This window comes from Leiobunum rupestre, chromosome 6 (genome assembly GCF_980474605.1).
Source record: "Leiobunum rupestre chromosome 6, qqLeiRupe1.1.hap1, whole genome shotgun sequence".
Taxonomy (NCBI): Eukaryota; Metazoa; Arthropoda; class Arachnida; order Opiliones; family Sclerosomatidae; genus Leiobunum; species Leiobunum rupestre.
This window is the reverse complement of record NC_143389.1, coordinates 64859788-64877404: the sequence shown is the minus strand read 5'-3', so window position 1 is coordinate 64877404 and position 17617 is coordinate 64859788. Positions and strand designations below refer to the sequence as shown.

General features: G+C 41.6%; 1 protein-coding gene, 15 non-coding genes and 5 pseudogenes across 16 annotated transcripts; all 21 read left to right on the top strand.

Moving 5' to 3' along the window:
- Positions 1-163: 163 nt before the first annotated feature.
- Positions 164-281, top strand: LOC149943138 (5S ribosomal RNA; annotated as a pseudogene).
- Positions 282-820: 539 nt separating this feature from the next.
- On the top strand, positions 821-939 carry LOC149943137 (5S ribosomal RNA). The gene has a single exon (XR_016481456.1). It is a non-coding gene; the product is annotated as a 5S ribosomal RNA (ribosomal RNA).
- Positions 940-1125: 186 nt separating this feature from the next.
- On the top strand, positions 1126-1244 carry LOC149943136 (5S ribosomal RNA). Its single transcript, XR_016481776.1, has one exon. It is a non-coding gene; the product is annotated as a 5S ribosomal RNA (ribosomal RNA).
- Positions 1245-1429: 185 nt separating this feature from the next.
- LOC149943135 (5S ribosomal RNA) lies at positions 1430-1547 on the top strand (annotated as a pseudogene).
- Positions 1548-2088: 541 nt separating this feature from the next.
- LOC149943134 (5S ribosomal RNA) lies at positions 2089-2207 on the top strand. Its single transcript, XR_016481775.1, has one exon. It is a non-coding gene; the product is annotated as a 5S ribosomal RNA (ribosomal RNA).
- A 940-nt stretch (positions 2208-3147) lies between these two features.
- LOC149943133 (uncharacterized) lies at positions 3148-8402 on the top strand. Its single transcript, XM_090179570.1, has 2 exons — positions 3148-8347; positions 8398-8402. Exons 1-2 carry the CDS (start codon positions 3148-3150, stop codon positions 8400-8402), a joined length of 5205 nt encoding a protein of 1734 aa, XP_090035696.1.
- Positions 8403-9635: 1233 nt separating this feature from the next.
- LOC149943132 (5S ribosomal RNA) lies at positions 9636-9753 on the top strand (annotated as a pseudogene).
- Positions 9754-10293: 540 nt separating this feature from the next.
- LOC149943131 (5S ribosomal RNA) lies at positions 10294-10412 on the top strand. Its single transcript, XR_016481774.1, has one exon. It is a non-coding gene; the product is annotated as a 5S ribosomal RNA (ribosomal RNA).
- A 642-nt stretch (positions 10413-11054) lies between these two features.
- On the top strand, positions 11055-11173 carry LOC149943130 (5S ribosomal RNA). The gene has a single exon (XR_016481773.1). It is a non-coding gene; the product is annotated as a 5S ribosomal RNA (ribosomal RNA).
- Positions 11174-11358: 185 nt separating this feature from the next.
- LOC149943129 (5S ribosomal RNA) lies at positions 11359-11477 on the top strand. Its single transcript, XR_016481772.1, has one exon. It is a non-coding gene; the product is annotated as a 5S ribosomal RNA (ribosomal RNA).
- Positions 11478-11892: 415 nt separating this feature from the next.
- On the top strand, positions 11893-12011 carry LOC149943128 (5S ribosomal RNA). Its single transcript, XR_016481771.1, has one exon. It is a non-coding gene; the product is annotated as a 5S ribosomal RNA (ribosomal RNA).
- A 642-nt stretch (positions 12012-12653) lies between these two features.
- LOC149943127 (5S ribosomal RNA) lies at positions 12654-12772 on the top strand. The gene has a single exon (XR_016481770.1). It is a non-coding gene; the product is annotated as a 5S ribosomal RNA (ribosomal RNA).
- A 185-nt stretch (positions 12773-12957) lies between these two features.
- Positions 12958-13076, top strand: LOC149943126 (5S ribosomal RNA). Its single transcript, XR_016481766.1, has one exon. It is a non-coding gene; the product is annotated as a 5S ribosomal RNA (ribosomal RNA).
- A 414-nt stretch (positions 13077-13490) lies between these two features.
- Positions 13491-13608, top strand: LOC149943125 (5S ribosomal RNA; annotated as a pseudogene).
- A 187-nt stretch (positions 13609-13795) lies between these two features.
- On the top strand, positions 13796-13914 carry LOC149943124 (5S ribosomal RNA). The gene has a single exon (XR_016481445.1). It is a non-coding gene; the product is annotated as a 5S ribosomal RNA (ribosomal RNA).
- Positions 13915-14100: 186 nt separating this feature from the next.
- LOC149943123 (5S ribosomal RNA) lies at positions 14101-14219 on the top strand. The gene has a single exon (XR_016481765.1). It is a non-coding gene; the product is annotated as a 5S ribosomal RNA (ribosomal RNA).
- An 874-nt stretch (positions 14220-15093) lies between these two features.
- LOC149943122 (5S ribosomal RNA) lies at positions 15094-15212 on the top strand. Its single transcript, XR_016481444.1, has one exon. It is a non-coding gene; the product is annotated as a 5S ribosomal RNA (ribosomal RNA).
- A 186-nt stretch (positions 15213-15398) lies between these two features.
- On the top strand, positions 15399-15517 carry LOC149943121 (5S ribosomal RNA). Its single transcript, XR_016481764.1, has one exon. It is a non-coding gene; the product is annotated as a 5S ribosomal RNA (ribosomal RNA).
- Positions 15518-16389: 872 nt separating this feature from the next.
- On the top strand, positions 16390-16508 carry LOC149943120 (5S ribosomal RNA). Its single transcript, XR_016481763.1, has one exon. It is a non-coding gene; the product is annotated as a 5S ribosomal RNA (ribosomal RNA).
- A 415-nt stretch (positions 16509-16923) lies between these two features.
- Positions 16924-17042, top strand: LOC149943119 (5S ribosomal RNA). The gene has a single exon (XR_016481761.1). It is a non-coding gene; the product is annotated as a 5S ribosomal RNA (ribosomal RNA).
- A 185-nt stretch (positions 17043-17227) lies between these two features.
- On the top strand, positions 17228-17345 carry LOC149943118 (5S ribosomal RNA; annotated as a pseudogene).
- The last annotated feature ends 272 nt before the right edge of the window (positions 17346-17617 follow it).

Here is a 17617-nt window from a genome sequence, read left to right as displayed (position 1 = left end):
TTTGTATTAATTGAATTTTGTCGTCCTTTGTCAAGATAAAAGTTTTTCTTTTTCCTTAAAATTAACGTTTCAAGAAAAATAACTTAAAAACCTTAATTTTAAAACATGTAGAGGTATAGGTCGAAATATACTCTATGAAGGAGGGCTATTGGGGATATTCTTAGGCAACGGCCAATCACGCTGAATACACCGGTTCTCGTCCGATCACCGAAGTTAAGCAGCGTCGAGCGCGGTCAGTACTTGGGAGGGAGACCACCTGGGAACACCCAGTGGCGGCGCCAGGAATTTTCACCAGGGTAGGCAAACCAAATAAATGCCCCCCCCCCCCCCATTTTCAACGAAATGCTTGAGTCAAAAATTTCGATTAAAACCTTTTAATATACTTGGTTCCTGGAATAAATTTTACAATGAAAGACTCAAATATCACTTTTTCGTTATACATTTTTTATCAGGAATTAATGACATTCGCCTATTGCCTCTTTTAGCGAATTTTATATCTTTGGAGCATTTTGAGGCCCTTTCTAGATCAATTTATAGGATGATTTTGGGGCCCCCTTGACATTTGAAGGTAGGCAGTGGCCTACTTGGCCTACCCCCTAGCGCCGCCACTGGGAACACCGCGTGCCGTTGGCTTACAATTTGTTTTGGCTACATTTTGTATTAATTGAATTTCGTCGTCTTTTGTCAAGATAAAAGTTTTTTTCTTTTTCCTTAAAATTAACGTTTCAAGAAAAATAACTTAAAAACCTTAATTTTAAAACATGTAGAGGTATAGGTCGAAATATACTCTATGAAGGAGAGCTATTGGGGATATTCTTTCGGCAACGGACATATCACGCTGAATACACCGGTTCTCGTCCGATCACCGAAGTTAAGCAGCGTCGAGCGCGGTCAGTACTTGGGAGGGAGACCACCTGGGAACACCGCGTGCCGTTGGCTTACAATTTTTTTTTGGCTACATTTTGTATTAATTGAATTTTGTCGTCCTTTGTCAAGATAAAAGTTTTTCTTTTTCCTTAAAATTAACGTTTCAAGAAAAATAACTTAAAAACCTTAATTTTAAAACATGTAGAGGTATAGGTCGAAATATACTCTATGAAGGAGAGCTATTGGGGATATTCTTTCGGCAACGGCCATATCACGCTGAATACACCGGTTCTCGTCCGATCACCGAAGTTAAGCAGCGTCGAGCGCGGTCAGTACTTGGGAGGGAGACCACCTGGGAACACCGCGTGCCGTTGGCTTACAATTTTTTTTTGGCTACATTTTGTATTAATTGAATTTTGTCGTCCTTTGTCAAGATAAAAGTTTTTCTTTTTCCTTAAAATTAACGTTTCAAGAAAAATAACTTAAAAACCTTAATTTTAAAACATGTAGAGGTATAGGTCGAAATATACTCTATGAAGGAGGGCTATTGGGGATATTCTTAGGCAACGGCCAATCACGCTGAATACACCGGTTCTCGTCCGATCGCCGAAGTTAAGCAGCGTCGAGCGCGGTCAGTACTTGGGAGGGAGACCACCTGGGAACACCCAGTGGCGGCGCCAGGAATTTTCACCAGGGTAGGCAAACCAAATAAATGCCCCCCCCCCCCCCCCATTTTCAACGAAATGCTTGAGTCAAAAATTTCGATTAAAACCTTTTAATATACTTGGTTCCTGGAATAAATTTTACAATGAAAGACTCAAATATCACTTTTTCGTTATACATTTTTTATCAGGAATTAATGACATTCGCCTATTGCCTCTTTTAGCGAATTTTATATCTTTGGAGCATTTTGAGGCCCTTTCTAGATCAATTTATAGGATGATTTTGGGGCCCCCTTGACATTTGAAGGTAGGCAGTGGCCTACTCTGCCTACCCCCTAGCGCCGCCACTGGGAACACCGCGTGCCGTTGGCTTACAATTTGTTTTGGCTACATTTTGTATTAATTGAATTTCGTCGTCTTTTGTCAAGATAAAAGTTTTTTTCTTTTTCCTTAAAATTAACGTTTCAAGAAAAATAACTTAAAAACCTTAATTTTAAAACATGTAGAGGTATAGGTCGAAATATACTCTATGAAGGAGGGCTATTGGGGATATTCTTTCGGCAACGGCCATATCACGCTGAATACACCGGTTCTCGTCCGATCACCGAAGTTAAGCAGCGTCGAGCGCGGTCAGTACTTGGGAGGGAGACCACCTGGGAACACCGCGTGCCGTTGGCTTACAATTTTTTTGGCTACATTTTGTATTAATTGAATTTCATCGTCTTTTGTCAAGATAAAAGTTTTTTCTTTTTCCTTAAAATTAACGTTTTAAGCAAAATGACTCAAGAACCTTAATTTTAAAATATGTAGAGGTATATGTCTCGTCCTATCACCGAAGTTAAGCAGCGTCGAGCGCGGTCAGTACTTGGGAGGGAGACCACCTGGGAACACCGCGTGTTAAAAATTAAATTCATGCCCCATTTTTTTGTATATAAAATAATTAATATGTGTCTAATTGTGTACGTTTAAAATTGTTATTAAGTGTATAATTGTGATTTGTGTAAATTTATTAACTTGTGTATTTTATTCTTGTAATTGTATTTATTTAGTTTTATATTTTTCGAGTTTCATTTCATTGTTATAATTTGTATTTTTGGCACTTACTGCCATATTGTTGGGGTCCTAATCCCTTCCGACGTCACGAGTTTGGAATGTTTGGGGAAATTTTGAATGGGTCTTGACCAATGGGAGTGGGGAGTAGCCTCGCTGCCCAAGATCCGGGTTTTTGTGGAAAAATTGGCCTCGTTTTTCTGGCCGTTGAAGAGGCAGTTGTAATTTTGAAAGAAAGAAGAGCGGCGGTTAAAAATTCTTTAGCTACCTTTATTTTGTGCGCCTTTGTTCGGTAGTTAGCGGTTTTGAAAATAAAATGGTTTTGGTTTGAATTAACTTAACGTGTTCATCATTTCAATTCTTGATCACCCCTTAAAAGTCTCTCGTTTTTCAGTCGGCGAGTGACTTTAGTGTACTTTATCTAATTGCTCTCCCCCCCTTTTGCGTTTAAGCTTTTTCGCAACATTTTTTGGTGCCGAAACCCGGGAACGGTGATCGAGTGACGAAGTGGTGAGTCGAACGTGCGGTTAAATTAATTTGTGAAGCGGTATTAATATTAGTTAGAACTATGTCGAGTGAAGAGAAAAAACTAGCGCGCCTAGTTAGCCAGCGGGGCTCGGTAAAAACGTGGATAACTAAAACATTAGACAAGGTCGAGGCGAGTTTGAAGTTAGCGGAACCGGACGTAAACTCGCTAGAAGATTGGATCGGAGTTTTGAACGCGAAAGAAAAGGATCTTTTAGGCTACGACAAAGAAATTCAAGAATTCATGGAAGGCGAAAAACTGGAAGCGGAATTAGAGGTGACAATGATGTACAACGAGCGGCTTATCATCGTGCGGAATCAGGCCATTCGATACGTGCAGCGGCACCAATCGTTTCATCAGTCGGCGTACCAGCGAGGCCCCCCGGATCTCAGGCGCGAGGACGACAACCAGTCTATAAGGAGCGTGGCGACGGCGACCGTTCCTACGGTGCGCCTCCCGAAATTGGAGATACCACGGTACGACGGAGACTACCTCAAGTGGCAAGCCTTCTGGGGACAATTCAAAACGGCGATCCACTCCAGAAAGGAAATTGAAAAATTAGATAAGTTTGTTTTTCTTAGAAGTTATTTAGAAGGGAAGGCCGCTAGGGCCATAGCGGGGTTAGCAACCACGGAAAACAATTATGACGCGGCAATCGAGCTTATTCAGGATAGATTCGGGAGACCGGAACTTATTATTGGTAAACATAAGAACAATCTCATTCAATTAAAACCAGTTACGAACTCAAATGACATTCAGGCTTTAAAAGATTTGTATGATTCTTGCGAGGTAGAGGTACGAAGCCTAGAGGCGTTGGATGTAAATGTTGATAGTTACGGTAGTTTTTTAGTGCATATTATCGGCGGGTTACTACCCGAAGACATTGTATTAGCTTTTGGCAGAAGTCAGGTTCATAAGCGATCAGAATGGGAATACAGAGATTTATTGAATTATGTACAAACAGAAATTACGTGTATGGAAAGAGCGCGCTCCCTTAAAAGAACCGAACCTCAATCTAAAATTGTCCGGGATAGACCAAATTATCAAAGTAGTAACTATGGTTCTAAACCAGCGAGATATAATAATAATAACAGGAGCGGGCTGCCAACGGCAGCGTCTTTAAGTGTAGGGGTCACTCATAAAATTCCTAATGTCAGAAATTGCCCTTTTTGTGACAGCGCGGATCATCCCCCACACCTGTGCGAGAAAAGTGTTACGGAACGTAGGGAAGTTATTTTAAACAAGCGGTTATGTTTTATATGTTTAAAAGGTGGTCATATGGCGGCTAGTTGCCATCAAAAATGGCGTAGATGTAGATTTTGCGGGTTAAAACACCACCAGGCGGTATGCGTCAGCAACGAAAATAGTGCTCCTAAACAACCCGAATCGTTCGTGAGACAGCCGGCCAACCCCACGGGGGGAGCGGCCGTAACAAGCGCGTGCGTCGAACGTCCCAAGAAAATGGTACTACTTCAAACAGCGCGAGTGTTAGTCACCGACACGCGAGGAGAAAAATTAAAGTCGCGCGTGTTTTTTGACAGCGGTAGTCAAGTTAGTTTCATCAGCGAGAGTCTGTCGCGAAAGCTCAATCTCGAGGTCCTCGGCGAAGAGACCGTGGACGTGCATCGGTTCGAAGGCGGATCGCCCATTCGGTACAGGCGAAAAATCGTGCGGGTAAATTTGAGCAACCCCCGTCATCCTGAAAAGCGGTTTTCTATCGTCGCGTTGGAAGCGCGAAACATCTGTAACGCGATATTCAATTCGCCGCCACCAGACGTCATCGAAGAAATGGCCAAGCGCGGTCTACAACTCGCGGATGCGGACGAATCGGCTTTCGGAGTTCAAGAAGACGCTCCCATCGAAATTTTAATCGGCACGGATTACCTCTGGTACATCATCAACGACCAAGAGACGGAAAGATTAGGACCGGGTCTCGTCGCGTCAAATTCCCTCTTCGGATGGACAATCAACGGTCCGACTAACTCTACAGCGCCTTCTATCGGAGTCAATTGCGTAACGGTAATGCGGGTCGGTATCGACGAAGGTCAACTCTCCTCTCAACTACGATCGTTCTGGGAGTTAGACGCCCTCGGTATCGTCGACAAATCAACTAATCAATCGGAAGAAAATGAACAAACAATGCTGGCCTTCGAGAAATCAATCGCCTTTAAAGATGGCAGATATCAGGTAGCTCTTCCTTGGAGAGACAACGTAGAAAAATTGGGTGACAACTTCGAAGTAGCCGGTCGTCGGACGCGGAATCTACTCACGAAACTGAAGGCGAACCCGAGCGTATTTGAAAATTACAATGGAGTCATGGCGGAGCAGATCAAATCCGGAATCGTGGAAAAGGTCCCAGACAACGAATTGGTACCTCCAGCGGGGAGGCCAGCGTATTACCTTCCACACAGAGCGGTACTACGGGAGGGAAGCCTTACAACCAAGCTCCGGATCGTTTACGACCCGACCAGTTTTGCGAAAGGAACGCTTTCGTTAAATGACTGCGTGAAATCGGGACCAAACCTCCTACCGAATATGTTCACAATCTTGGTCAGATTTCGGGAGAAGAAAATTGCGGTGATAGCCGACGTCGAGAAGGCTTTCCATCAAATAAGCATCGCGCCGGAAGATCGGGACGCGCTCCGATTTTTATGGATTGGATTGGAAGCGGATGAAGATAAACAAAAGCTCGATATCTATCGGCTAAAAAGAGTGCCCTTCGGGGTGAATGCGAGCCCCTTTCTACTTTCAGCCACCATCAGGCATCACGTCCAGGGCTATAAGGAGAAGTATCCTACCACGAGCGAAGCGATTCTCAACGAATTATACATGGACGATTTTTTATCTGGTTCGGATAACGTCGAGAATGCCTATAAACTGTCAAGCGAAGCCAGGACAATTTTTTCGGAAGCTGGTATGACGCTACGGAAATGGAGGAGCAACTCCGCGGACTTACTAGAACGGCTTGGCGTTAAGAAAGAGAATAACAAGGACCCCCAAGAAAGTTCAGGCAAAGTGCTGGGCCTCTCGTGGAACGAAAATAATGACGTTTTGCACTTTGATCACAGCGCGCTTACGGCATTTCTGGTTGATCGGAAGAATACTAAAAGATGGGTCCTGAAAGCGGTAGCGCGAGTATTCGACCCTCTGGGGTTCCTGACGCCTTTCGTCATGAAGGCTAAATTTATTTTCCAAGAACTTTGGACGGAGAAGAGCGAAGGGGATCTAAAACAGAAACGGGCCATCGCGTGGGATGACGAACTGCCACCGGAATTGTCCGAAAGATACAACAATTGGTGCGAGGACCTCCAAAATCTTCAACTAATTAAGATTCAGCGCCACATTTTTGAAGGAAAACGTAAAGAAGTAGCCCCGGAGCTACACGTATTCGTTGACGCGAGCGAAAAAGGCTACGGAGCGGTCGCCTACGTTCGGTACCGGGAGCCCAGCGGGAGAGTTCGTACCACCCTCATCGCCTCGAAGGGCCGAGTCGCGCCACTGGAAAAGAAATTAACCCTGCCTCGGCTGGAATTGATGGGCGCCCTTATTGGATCTCGTCTCGCAAACGCGCTAATACCAACATTTTCCGAGAAATTAGAACACATACGGTTTTACACGGATTCGACGATAGTACTGAGGTGGATCAGAGGACCACCGAAAGAATTTTTACCATTCGTCGCGAATCGCGTAAAAGAAATTCATCAACTAACGGATCCTCTAAATTGGAGACATTGCGAAGGAAAAACTAACCCGGCGGACTTGCCGACTAGAGGAAAGTCCTTAGTGGAGTTATCTAAAAGTCAACTTTGGTGGTTCGGACCAGATTGGTTCGTAAGCGGCGGAGAACTCACTTCGGGAATTCAGAGCGGCAGAGTGGATACCAAACTAGCGGAAATAGAGCTGAGGGCGGCCTACAGGGATGCGATCCAAGCCGTTTGCGTCATTCAAAATTCTATTGGTCCAGTACTGGAACTGGCCAGGTACAGCGAGTTAAAAGTGGTTCTGAGAATCACGGTTTGGATAAGGCGATTTGTAAAAATTATCACGGGGAAACGATCGAAAGAACCACTGTCGCCCATAGAAGCGGAAGAGATGATCGAGGCGGAGGAATACTGGGTTCGAGTCGTCCAAGAACAATCGTACGCGGGTGAAATGGCTAATTTGACGAATCAGAAAATGGTTCCGAGAGAGTCGTCACTTCTAGCTCTCCAGCCGCAGCTTGACGAGAAAGGAATTATGCGCGTAGGAGGCCGCTTGACGGGAGACAATTTCACCTACGCGGAGAAGCATCCTCGTATTTTGGCGCCAACTCATCGCTTCTCCGAGCTCCTGGTCAAGCATCATCACGAGCGGTTGATGCACGGCGGAGTAAATAGCACATTGGTCGAAATAAGGGAAAGTTATTGGATTCCCCGGGCCAGACAGCTGATTAAAGGGGTCATACACGTTTGTCCCGTATGCAAGAAGTTCAAGGCCAAGCCTTCCAGCGTCGTCATGGCGCCCCTACCGGCAACAAGGACTACTCCGGGGCCACCATTTGAAGTGACTGGAACGGATTTCGCGGGTCCTCTCTATTCAAAGGACATGGACAAATGTTACGTGGCGCTTTTCACGTGCGCGGTAACGCGCGCGGTACACTTAGAACTGGTGTCGGATTTATCGACGGAAAAATTTCTACTCGCCTTCAGGCGTTTCATTTCGCGGCGCGGAATTATTCGGGTTATGTACAGCGATAACGCGATGACTTTCAAAAGAGCGGACGCCGATCTTGCCAAATTGTTTGAAAATATCAGGAGTCCGGAAGTAATAAATTTTTTCGGTGTTCACAAAATTTCGTGGAGGTACATCGCCGATCGCGCCGCCTGGTGGGGTGGGTTTTGGGAGCGACTCGTTCGCTCTGTTAAGGTAGCTCTCAGAAATGTGCTTGGGAAATCTAGATTAAATTTTGAAGAAATTCAAACGGTACTAACCGAAATTGAAGCGACCATTAATTCTCGCCCACTCACTTTTGTTTACGGGGACGCCAAGGAGCCAATACCTTTAACCCCCGCCCATTTCTTAGTCGGTCAGAGGTTGACCGTACTACCTTCTCAGGTTTTCGGGAAAAATGAACGGTTAAATCCCAAAGAGGAACAATTAAAAATTCGGTTAAAACACCGTCAAAGTTTGTTGGATCAATTTTGGACAAAGTGGAAGAGTAATTATATGTTGGAACTGCCTTCCGCGCACAATGTTAAAAAATGTAAACCTACGAAAGAATTAAAAATTGGTGATTTTGTTTTAATTGAGGAGCCTAAGCTTCCTCGCCTAATGTGGAGATATGGTATAGTGGATGAGTTTGGTAAAGGAATTAGATCGTGCATTGTAAGATTACCAAATGGCACTAAGATTAGACGGCCTGTGCAAATGTTATACCATATAGAGTATTAATATTTAATTTTCTTATTTTTCTTGACCATTCTGGTCAAGGGCGGGAGTCTGTTAAAAATTAAATTCATGCCCCATTTTTTTGTATATAAAATAATTAATATGTGTCTAATTGTGTACGTTTAAAATTGTTATTAAGTGTATAATTGTGATTTGTGTAAATTTATTAACTTGTGTATTTTATTCTTGTAATTGTATTTATTTAGTTTTATATTTTTCGAGTTTCATTTCATTGTTATAATTTGTATTTTTGGCACTTACTGCCATATTGTTGGGGTCCTAATCCCTTCCGACGTCACGAGTTTGGAATGTTTGGGGAAATTTTGAATGGGTCTTGACCAATGGGAGTGGGGAGTAGCCTCGCTGCCCAAGATCCGGGTTTTTGTGGAAAAATTGGCCTCGTTTTTCTGGCCGTTGAAGAGGCAGTTGTAATTTTGAAAGAAAGAAGAGCGGCGGTTAAAAATTCTTTAGCTACCTTTATTTTGTGCGCCTTTGTTCGGTAGTTAGCGGTTTTGAAAATAAAATGGTTTTGGTTTGAATTAACTTAACGTGTTCATCATTTCAATTCTTGATCACCCCTTAAAAGTCTCTCGTTTTTCAGTCGGCGAGTGACTTTAGTGTACTTTATCTAATTGCTCTCCCCCCCTTTTGCGTTTAAGCTTTTTCGCAACACCGCGTGCCGTTGGCTTACAATTTTTTTTTGGCTACATTTTGTATTAATTGAATTTCGTCGTCTTTTGTCAAGTTTAAAGTTTTTTCTTTTTCCTTAAAATTAACGTTTTAAGAAAAATGACTCAAGAACCTTAATTTTAAAACATGTAGAGGTATATGTCTCGTCCTATCACCGAAGTTAAGCAGCGTCGAGCGCGGTCAGTACTTGGGAGGGAGACCACCTGGGAACACCGCGTGCCGTTGGCTTACAATTTTTTTTTGGCTACATTTTGTATTAATTGAATTTTGTCGTCCTTTGTCAAGATAAAAGTTTTTCTTTTTCCTTAAAATTAACGTTTCAAGAAAAATAACTTAAAAACCTTAATTTTAAAACATGTAGAGGTATAGGTCGAAATATACTCTATGAAGGAGGGCTATTGGGGATATTCTTAGGCAACGGCCAATCACGCTGAATACACCGGTTCTCGTCCGATCGCCGAAGTTAAGCAGCGTCGAGCGCGGTCAGTACTTGGGAGGGAGACCACCTGGGAACACCCAGTGGCGGCGCCAGGAATTTTCACCAGGGTAGGCAAACCAAATAAATGCCCCCCCCCCCCCCCATTTTCAACGAAATGCTTGAGTCAAAAATTTCGATTAAAACCTTTTAATATACTTGGTTCCTGGAATAAATTTTACAATGAAAGACTCAAATATCACTTTTTCGTTATACATTTTTTATCAGGAATTAATGACATTCGCCTATTGCCTCTTTTAGCGAATTTTATATCTTTGGAGCATTTTGAGGCCCTTTCTAGATCAATTTATAGGATGATTTTGGGGCCCCCTTGACATTTGAAGGTAGGCAGTGGCCTACTCTGCCTACCCCCTAGCGCCGCCACTGGGAACACCGCGTGCCGTTGGCTTACAATTTGTTTTGGCTACATTTTGTATTAATTGAATTTCGTCGTCTTTTGTCAAGATAAAAGTTTTTTTCTTTTTCCTTAAAATTAACGTTTCAAGAAAAATAACTTAAAAACCTTAATTTTAAAACATGTAGAGGTATAGGTCGAAATATACTCTATGAAGGAGGGCTATTGGGGATATTCTTTCGGCAACGGCCATATCACGCTGAATACACCGGTTCTCGTCCGATCACCGAAGTTAAGCAGCGTCGAGCGCGGTCAGTACTTGGGAGGGAGACCACCTGGGAACACCGCGTGCCGTTGGCTTACAATTTTTTTGGCTACATTTTGTATTAATTGAATTTCATCGTCTTTTGTCAAGATAAAAGTTTTTTCTTTTTCCTTAAAATTAACGTTTTAAGCAAAATGACTCAAGAACCTTAATTTTAAAATATGTAGAGGTATATGTCTCGTCCTATCACCGAAGTTAAGCAGCGTCGAGCGCGGTCAGTACTTGGGAGGGAGACCACCTGGGAACACCGCGTGCTGTTGGTTTACAATTTTTTTTGGCTACATTTTGTATTAATTGAATTTCGTCGTCTTTTGTCAAGTTTAAAGTTTTTTCTTTTTCCTTAAAATTAACGTTTTAAGAAAAATGACTCAAGAACCTTAATTTTAAAACATGTAGAGGTATATGTCTCGTTATATCACCGAAGTTAAGCAGCGTCGAGCGCGGTCAGTACTTGGGAGGGAGACCACCTGGGAACACCGCGTGCCGTAGGCTTACAATTTTTTTTGGCTACATTTTGTATTAATTGAATTTTGTCGTCCTTTGTCAAGATAAAAGTTTTTCTTTTTCCTTAAAATTAACGTTTCAAGAAAAATAACTTAAAAACCTTAATTTTAAAACATGTAGAGGTATAGGTCGAAATATACTCTATGAAGGAGGGCTATTGGGGATATTCTTTCGGCAACGGCCATATCACGCTGAATACACCGGTTCTCGTCCGATCACCGAAGTTAAGCAGCGTCGAGCGCGGTCAGTACTTGGGAGGGAGACCACCTGGGAACACCGCGTGCCGTTGGCTTACAATTTGTTTTGGCTACATTTTTTATTAATTGAATTTCGTCGTCTTTTGTCAAGATAAAAGTTTTTCTTTTTCCTTAAAATTAACGTTTCAAGAAAAATAACTTAAAAACCTTAATTTTAAAACATGTAGAGGTATAGGTCGAAATATACTCTATGAAGGAGGGCTATAGGGGATATTCTTTCGGCAACGGCCATATCACGCTGAATACACCGGTTCTCGTCCGATCACCGAAGTTAAGCAGCGTCGAGCGCGGTCAGTACTTGGGAGGGAGACCACCTGGGAACACCGCGTGCCGTTGGCTTACATTTTTTTTTTGGCTACATTTTGTATTAATTGAATTTTGTCGTCCTTTGTCAAGATAAAGGTTTTTCTTTTTCCTTAAAATTAACGTTTTAAGAAAAATGACTCAAGAACCTTAATTTTAAAACATGTAGAGGTATATGTCTCGTCCTATCACCGAAGTTAAGCAGCGTCGAGCGCGGTCAGTACTTGGGAGGGAGACCACCTGGGAACACCGCGTGCCGTTGGCTTACAATTTTTTTTTGGCTACATTTTGTATTAATTGAATTTTGTTGTCCTTTGTCAAGATAAAAGTTTTTCTTTTTCCTTAAAATTAACGTTTCAAGAAAAATAACTTAAAAACCTTAATTTTAAAACATGTAGAGGTATAGGTCGAAATATACTCTACGAAGGAGAGCTATTGGGGATATTCTTTCGGCAACGGCCATATCACGCTGAATACACCGGTTCTCGTCCGATCACCGAAGTTAAGCAGCGTCGAGCGCGGTCAGTACTTGGGAGGGAGACCACCTGGGAACACCGCGTGCCGTTGGCTTACAATTTTTTTGGCTACATTTTGTATTAATTGAATTTCATCGTCTTTTGTCAAGATAAAAGTTTTTTCTTTTTCCTTAAAATTAACGTTTTAAGCAAAATGACTCAAGAACCTTAATTTTAAAATATGTAGAGGTATATGTCTCGTCCTATCACCGAAGTTAAGCAGCGTCGAGCGCGGTCAGTACTTGGGAGGGAGACCACCTGGGAACACCGCGTGCTGTTGGTTTACAATTTTTTTTGGCTACATTTTGTATTAATTGAATTTCGTCGTCTTTTGTCAAGTTTAAAGTTTTTTCTTTTTCCTTAAAATTAACGTTTTAAGAAAAATGACTCAAGAACCTTAATTTTAAAACATGTAGAGGTATATGTCTCGTTATATCACCGAAGTTAAGCAGCGTCGAGCGCGGTCAGTACTTGGGAGGGAGACCACCTGGGAACACCGCGTGCCGTAGGCTTACAATTTTTTTTGGCTACATTTTGTATTAATTGAATTTTGTCGTCCTTTGTCAAGATAAAAGTTTTTCTTTTTCCTTAAAATTAACGTTTCAAGAAAAATAACTTAAAAACCTTAATTTTAAAACATGTAGAGGTATAGGTCGAAATATACTCTATGAAGGAGGGCTATTGGGGATATTCTTTCGGCAACGGCCATATCACGCTGAATACACCGGTTCTCGTCCGATCACCGAAGTTAAGCAGCGTCGAGCGCGGTCAGTACTTGGGAGGGAGACCACCTGGGAACACCGCGTGCCGTTGGCTTACAATTTGTTTTGGCTACATTTTTTATTAATTGAATTTCGTCGTCTTTTGTCAAGATAAAAGTTTTTCTTTTTCCTTAAAATTAACGTTTCAAGAAAAATAACTTAAAAACCTTAATTTTAAAACATGTAGAGGTATAGGTCGAAATATACTCTATGAAGGAGGGCTATAGGGGATATTCTTTCGGCAACGGCCATATCACGCTGAATACACCGGTTCTCGTCCGATCACCGAAGTTAAGCAGCGTCGAGCGCGGTCAGTACTTGGGAGGGAGACCACCTGGGAACACCGCGTGCCGTTGGCTTACATTTTTTTTTTGGCTACATTTTGTATTAATTGAATTTTGTCGTCCTTTGTCAAGATAAAGGTTTTTCTTTTTCCTTAAAATTAACGTTTTAAGAAAAATGACTCAAGAACCTTAATTTTAAAACATGTAGAGGTATATGTCTCGTCCTATCACCGAAGTTAAGCAGCGTCGAGCGCGGTCAGTACTTGGGAGGGAGACCACCTGGGAACACCGCGTGCCGTTGGCTTACAATTTTTTTTTGGCTACATTTTGTATTAATTGAATTTTGTTGTCCTTTGTCAAGATAAAAGTTTTTCTTTTTCCTTAAAATTAACGTTTCAAGAAAAATAACTTAAAAACCTTAATTTTAAAACATGTAGAGGTATAGGTCGAAATATACTCTATGAAGGAGGGCTATTGGGGATATTCTTAGGCAACGGCCAATCACGCTGAATACACCGGTTCTCGTCCGATCACCGAAGTTAAGCAGCGTCGGGCGCGGTCAGTACTTGGGAGGGAGACCACCTGGGAACACCGCGTGCCGTTGGCTTACAATTTGTTTTGGCTACATTTTGTATTAATTGAATTTCGTCGTCTTTTGTCAAGATAAAAGTTTTTTTCTTTTTCCTTAAAATTAACGTTTCAAGAAAAATAACTTAAAAACCTTAATTTTAAAACATGTAGAGGTATAGGTCGAAATATACTCTATGAAGGAGGGCTATTGGGGATATTCTTTCGGCAACGGCCATATCACGCTGAATACACCGGTTCTCGTCCGATCATCGAAGTTAAGCAGCGTCGAGCGCGGTCAGTACTTGGGAGGGAGACCACCTGGGAACACCGCGTGCCGTTGGCTTACAATTTTTTTTTGGCTACATTTTGTATTAATTGAATTTTGTCGTCCTTTGTCAAGATAAAAGTTTTTCTTTTTCCTTAAAATTAACGTTTCAAGAAAAATAACTTAAAAACCTTAATTTTAAAACATGTAGAGGTATAGGTCGAAATATACTCTATGAAGGAGGGCTATTGGGGATATTCTTTCGGCAACGGCCATATCACGCTGAATACACCGGTTCTCGTCCGATCACCGAAGTTAAGCAGCGTCGAGCGCGGTCAGTACTTGGGAGGGAGACCACCTGGGAACACCGCGTGCCGTTGGCTTACAATTTTTTTGGCTACATTTTGTATTAATTGAATTTCATCGTCTTTTGTCAAGATAAAAGTTTTTTCTTTTTCCTTAAAATTAACGTTTTAAGCAAAATGACTCAAGAACCTTAATTTTAAAATATGTAGAGGTATATGTCTCGTCCTATCACCGAAGTTAAGCAGCGTCGAGCGCGGTCAGTACTTGGGAGGGAGACCACCTGGGAACACCGCGTGCTGTTGGCTTACAATTTTTTTTTGGCTACATTTTGTATTAATTGAATTTCGTCGTCTTTTGTCAAGTTTAAAGTTTTTTCTTTTTCCTTAAAATTAACGTTTTAAGAAAAATGACTCAAGAACCTTAATTTTAAAACATGTAGAGGTATATGTCTCGTTATATCACCGAAGTTAAGCAGCGTCGAGCGCGGTCAGTACTTGGGAGGGAGACCACCTGGGAACACCGCGTGCCCTAGGCTTACAATTTTTTTTGGCTACATTTTGTATTAATTGAATTTCGTCGTCTTTTGTCAAGTTAAAAGTTTTTTCTTTTTCCTTAAAATTAACGTTTTAAGAAAAATGACTCAAGAACCTTAATTTTAAAACATGTAGAGGTATATGTCTCGTCCTATCACCGAAGTTAAGCAGCGTCGAGCGCGGTCAGTACTTGGGAGGGAGACCACCTGGGAACACCGCGTGCCGTTGGCTTACAATTTGTTTTGGCTACATTTTGTATTAATTGAATTTCGTCGTCTTTTGTCAAGATAAAAGTTTTTTTCTTTTTCCTTAAAATTAACGTTTCAAGAAAAATAACTTAAAAACCTTAATTTTAAAACATGTAGAGGTATAGGTCGAAATATACTCTATGAAGGAGGGCTATTGGGGATATTCTTTCGGCAACGGCCATATCACGCTGAATACACCGGTTCTCGTCCGATCATCGAAGTTAAGCAGCGTCGAGCGCGGTCAGTACTTGGGAGGGAGACCACCTGGGAACACCGCGTGCCGTTGGCTTACAATTTTTTTTTGGCTACATTTTGTATTAATTGAATTTTGTCGTCCTTTGTCAAGATAAAAGTTTTTCTTTTTCCTTAAAATTAACGTTTCAAGAAAAATAACTTAAAAACCTTAATTTTAAAACATGTAGAGGTATAGGTCGAAATATACTCTATGAAGGAGGGCTATTGGGGATATTCTTTCGGCAACGGCCATATCACGCTGAATACACCGGTTCTCGTCCGATCACCGAAGTTAAGCAGCGTCGAGCGCGGTCAGTACTTGGGAGGGAGACCACCTGGGAACACCGCGTGCCGTTGGCTTACAATTTTTTTGGCTACATTTTGTATTAATTGAATTTCATCGTCTTTTGTCAAGATAAAAGTTTTTTCTTTTTCCTTAAAATTAACGTTTTAAGCAAAATGACTCAAGAACCTTAATTTTAAAATATGTAGAGGTATATGTCTCGTCCTATCACCGAAGTTAAGCAGCGTCGAGCGCGGTCAGTACTTGGGAGGGAGACCACCTGGGAACACCGCGTGCTGTTGGCTTACAATTTTTTTTTGGCTACATTTTGTATTAATTGAATTTCGTCGTCTTTTGTCAAGTTTAAAGTTTTTTCTTTTTCCTTAAAATTAACGTTTTAAGAAAAATGACTCAAGAACCTTAATTTTAAAACATGTAGAGGTATATGTCTCGTTATATCACCGAAGTTAAGCAGCGTCGAGCGCGGTCAGTACTTGGGAGGGAGACCACCTGGGAACACCGCGTGCCCTAGGCTTACAATTTTTTTTGGCTACATTTTGTATTAATTGAATTTCGTCGTCTTTTGTCAAGTTAAAAGTTTTTTCTTTTTCCTTAAAATTAACGTTTTAAGAAAAATGACTCAAGAACCTTAATTTTAAAACATGTAGAGGTATATGTCTCGTCCTATCACCGAAGTTAAGCAGCGTCGAGCGCGGTCAGTACTTGGGAGGGAGACCACCTGGGAACACCGCGTGCCGTAGGCTTACAATTTTTTTTGGCTACATTTTGTATTAATTGAATTTCGTCGTCTTTTGTCAAGATAAAAGTTTTTCTTTTTCCTTAAAATTAACGTTTCAAGAAAAATAACTTAAAAACCTTAATTTTAAAACATGTAGAGGTATAGGTCGAAATATACTCTATGAAGGAGGGCTATTGGGGATATTCTTTCGGCAACGGCCATATCACGCTGAATACACCGGTTCTCGTCCGATCACCGAAGTTAAGCAGCGTCGAGCGCGGTCAGTACTTGGGAGGGAGACCACCTGGGAACACCGCGTGCCGTTGGCTTACAATTTTTTTTTGGCTACATTTTGTATTAATTGAATTTTGTCGTCCTTTGTCAAGATAAAGGTTTTTCTTTTTCCTTAAAATTAACGTTTTAAGAAAAATGACTCAAGAACCTTAATTTTAAAACATGTAGAGGTATATGTCTCGTCCTATCACCGAAGTTAAGCAGCGTCGAGCGCGGTCAGTACTTGGGAGGGAGACCACCTGGGAACACCGCGTGCCGTTGGCTTACAATTTTTTTTTGGCTACATTTTGTATTAATTGAATTTTGTCGTCCTTTGTCAAGATAAAAGTTTTTCTTTTTCCTTAAAATTAACGTTTCAAGAAAAATAACTTAAAAACCTTAATTTTAAAACATGTAGAGGTATAGGTCGAAATATACTCTATGAAGGAGAGCTATTGGGGATATTCTTTCGGCAACGGCCATATCACGCTGAATACACCGGTTCTCGTCCGATCACCGAAGTTAAGCAGCGTCGAGCGCGGTCAGTACTTGGGAGGGAGACCACCTGGGAACACCGCGTGCCGTTGGCTTACAATTTTTTTTTGGCTACATTTTGTATTAATTGAATTTTGTCGTCCTTTGTCAAGATAAAAGTTTTTCTTTTTCCTTAAAATTAACGTTTCAAGAAAAATAACTTAAAAACCTTAATTTTAAAACATGTAGAGGTATAGGTCGAAATATACTCTATGAAGGAGGGCTATTGGGGATATTCTTAGGCAACGGCCAATCACGCTGAATACACCGGTTCTCGTCCGATCACCGAAGTTAAGCAGCGTCGAGCGCGGTCAGTACTTGGGAGGGAGACCACCTGGGAACACCCAGTGGCGGCGCCAGGAATTTTCACCAGGGTAGGCAAACCAAATAAATGCCCCCCCCCCATTTTCAACGAAATGCTTGAGTCAAAAATTTCGATTAAAACCTTTTAATATACTTGGTTCCTGGAATAAATTTTACAATGAAAGACTCAAATATCACTTTTTCGTTATACATTTTTTATCAGGAATTAATGACATTCGCCTATTGCCTCTTTTAGCGAATTTTATATCTTTGGAGCATTTTGAGGCCCTTTCTAGATCAATTTATAGGATGATTTTGGGGCCCCCTT